This window comes from Carlito syrichta, unplaced genomic scaffold (assembly GCF_000164805.1).
Source record: "Carlito syrichta isolate Samal-C Ts95f unplaced genomic scaffold, Tarsius_syrichta-2.0.1 Scaffold207885, whole genome shotgun sequence".
Taxonomy (NCBI): domain Eukaryota; kingdom Metazoa; phylum Chordata; class Mammalia; order Primates; family Tarsiidae; genus Carlito; species Carlito syrichta.
This window is the reverse complement of record NW_007151981.1, coordinates 1-1,677: the sequence shown is the minus strand read 5'-3', so window position 1 is coordinate 1,677 and position 1,677 is coordinate 1. Positions and strand designations below refer to the sequence as shown.

The 1,677-nt window shown below is 39.1% G+C and overlaps 1 protein-coding gene across 1 annotated transcript; it reads right to left on the bottom strand.

Moving 5' to 3' along the window:
• Nucleotides 1-656: 656 nt before the first annotated feature.
• LOC110594996 (olfactory receptor 4F15-like) lies at nucleotides 657-1,591 on the bottom strand. The gene is given in 2 exon segments (XM_021709403.1): nucleotides 657-1,276; nucleotides 1,279-1,591. Coding segments are annotated over 2 exon segments (933 nt in total).
• Nucleotides 1,592-1,677: the final 86 nt, after the last annotated feature.

Genomic DNA, 1,677 nt, shown 5'->3' with positions numbered 1-1,677 from the left:
AGCCATGATTACCATTAAAGAGTGCAGTTGTTATGAACCTGGCTCCTCTGTTCTCTGACCTTTCTGAATCCAGTGTGAACCTAACTGGAAGGAATTGAACTCCTACAGCACAACAGGTCAGGACAGCTTGAAAACAACAGTACAGATGAGATCGGATGTGTTCAGGATGGTGGGAAGGGGGGGCACATAACATCAATAAGAGTAACTAATCTCAAACCAGGTGAAGTGGGGACCAAAGGAAGGCCCAAACTTTACCTGTACAATGACCACTTGTATGTCTAATCCTGAATTATACTCCACATCTTTAAAATAAAAATAGATAAATAAAAAATAACAGTACAGCTATCCTAAGAAACACACTTATTTACACCATTATTTGATGTATGTAAATGCTCTTATTGGCATGGTTCTTTGGGAACTGAAAAATAAGTGTAGATATAGTCTTTGATTTCTATATGTTGCATATAAAGTCCCTCTTTCTTCTCAAGGAAGAATGTCACCTATTCTTCAGTGGGAACAAAATGAACCCACCATATGGGCAATGAAGGTCTGTGAACATTCAAAGTCATGCATAATAGAAAGTCCCTTCTTAATGTGGATTAACTATTATTGACTTTCAATAGTTGCTTGGAAATTCTTTGTTTCCATAAAGCCATTTAAATGTTTTTTCTAAAATCCATGAGCTGACTGAACAATCTCTTTATTGCTACCTTCATTTCTCTATTCCTGAATGTGTAAATGACTGGATTTAAAGGAGTCAAAACTGCATCAAATATAGCTAGAAATGTATCCAAATGTGTTGAAAGAGAGGGCCACATGTAGAAAAAAATCAATGGACCAAAGAACAAAACCACAACAGTTATATGAGCTGACAGAGTAGAAAGAGCTTTGGATGAACTTCCCAAGGAGTGTTTCTGAAGAGTGACCAGGATGAAGATGTAAGAGAGAATGAGCAATAAAAAAGCACCCAAAGAAATGAAACCACTATAAGCAGTGATCATGAACTCCAGTTTATAAGTATCTGTGCAGGCAAGTTTGATGAGCCGGGGTATGTCACAGTAAAAACTGTCCAATACATGAGGGCCACAGAAGGGTAAGTTTACAACAAAAGTTAACTGGGCCAATAAATGAATGAGACCAATGGTCCAGGCAGTCACTGAAGTAAAAATGCACACTCGTGAGTTCATGGTCATCAGATAGTGGAGAGGCTTACATATAGCTACATATCTGTCAAAAGCCATGGCCATTAGCAGCACCATCTCAGTGCCCACAACACATGACTAAAGAAAATCTGAGCTATACAGCCCCCAAATGGGATGAATTTCTGCTTCCTGAAAAGATCACAGATCACCTTGGGTGCTGCAATGGAGGAAAATATCAGATCAATGACCAAGAGGTTGGCCAGCAGACTATACATGGGGGAGAACAAGTAAGGGCCAGAGGTTACTGTGACCACTATGAGAAGATTTCCCATAATACTGGACGCATAGAAAAGACAAGAAAAGCAAAAGAGAAAAATCTGAATCTCCTGGGAATCTGAGAGTCCCAGGAACACAAATTCAGACACTACAGAGTGGTTGGCTCCATTCATTTGGTAGGTTCATTCTCATGTTACCTAAGCGGGAAAAAATGAGTGCATTCAAGTTAACCATATTATAATTATAGCCTCCACGAAAA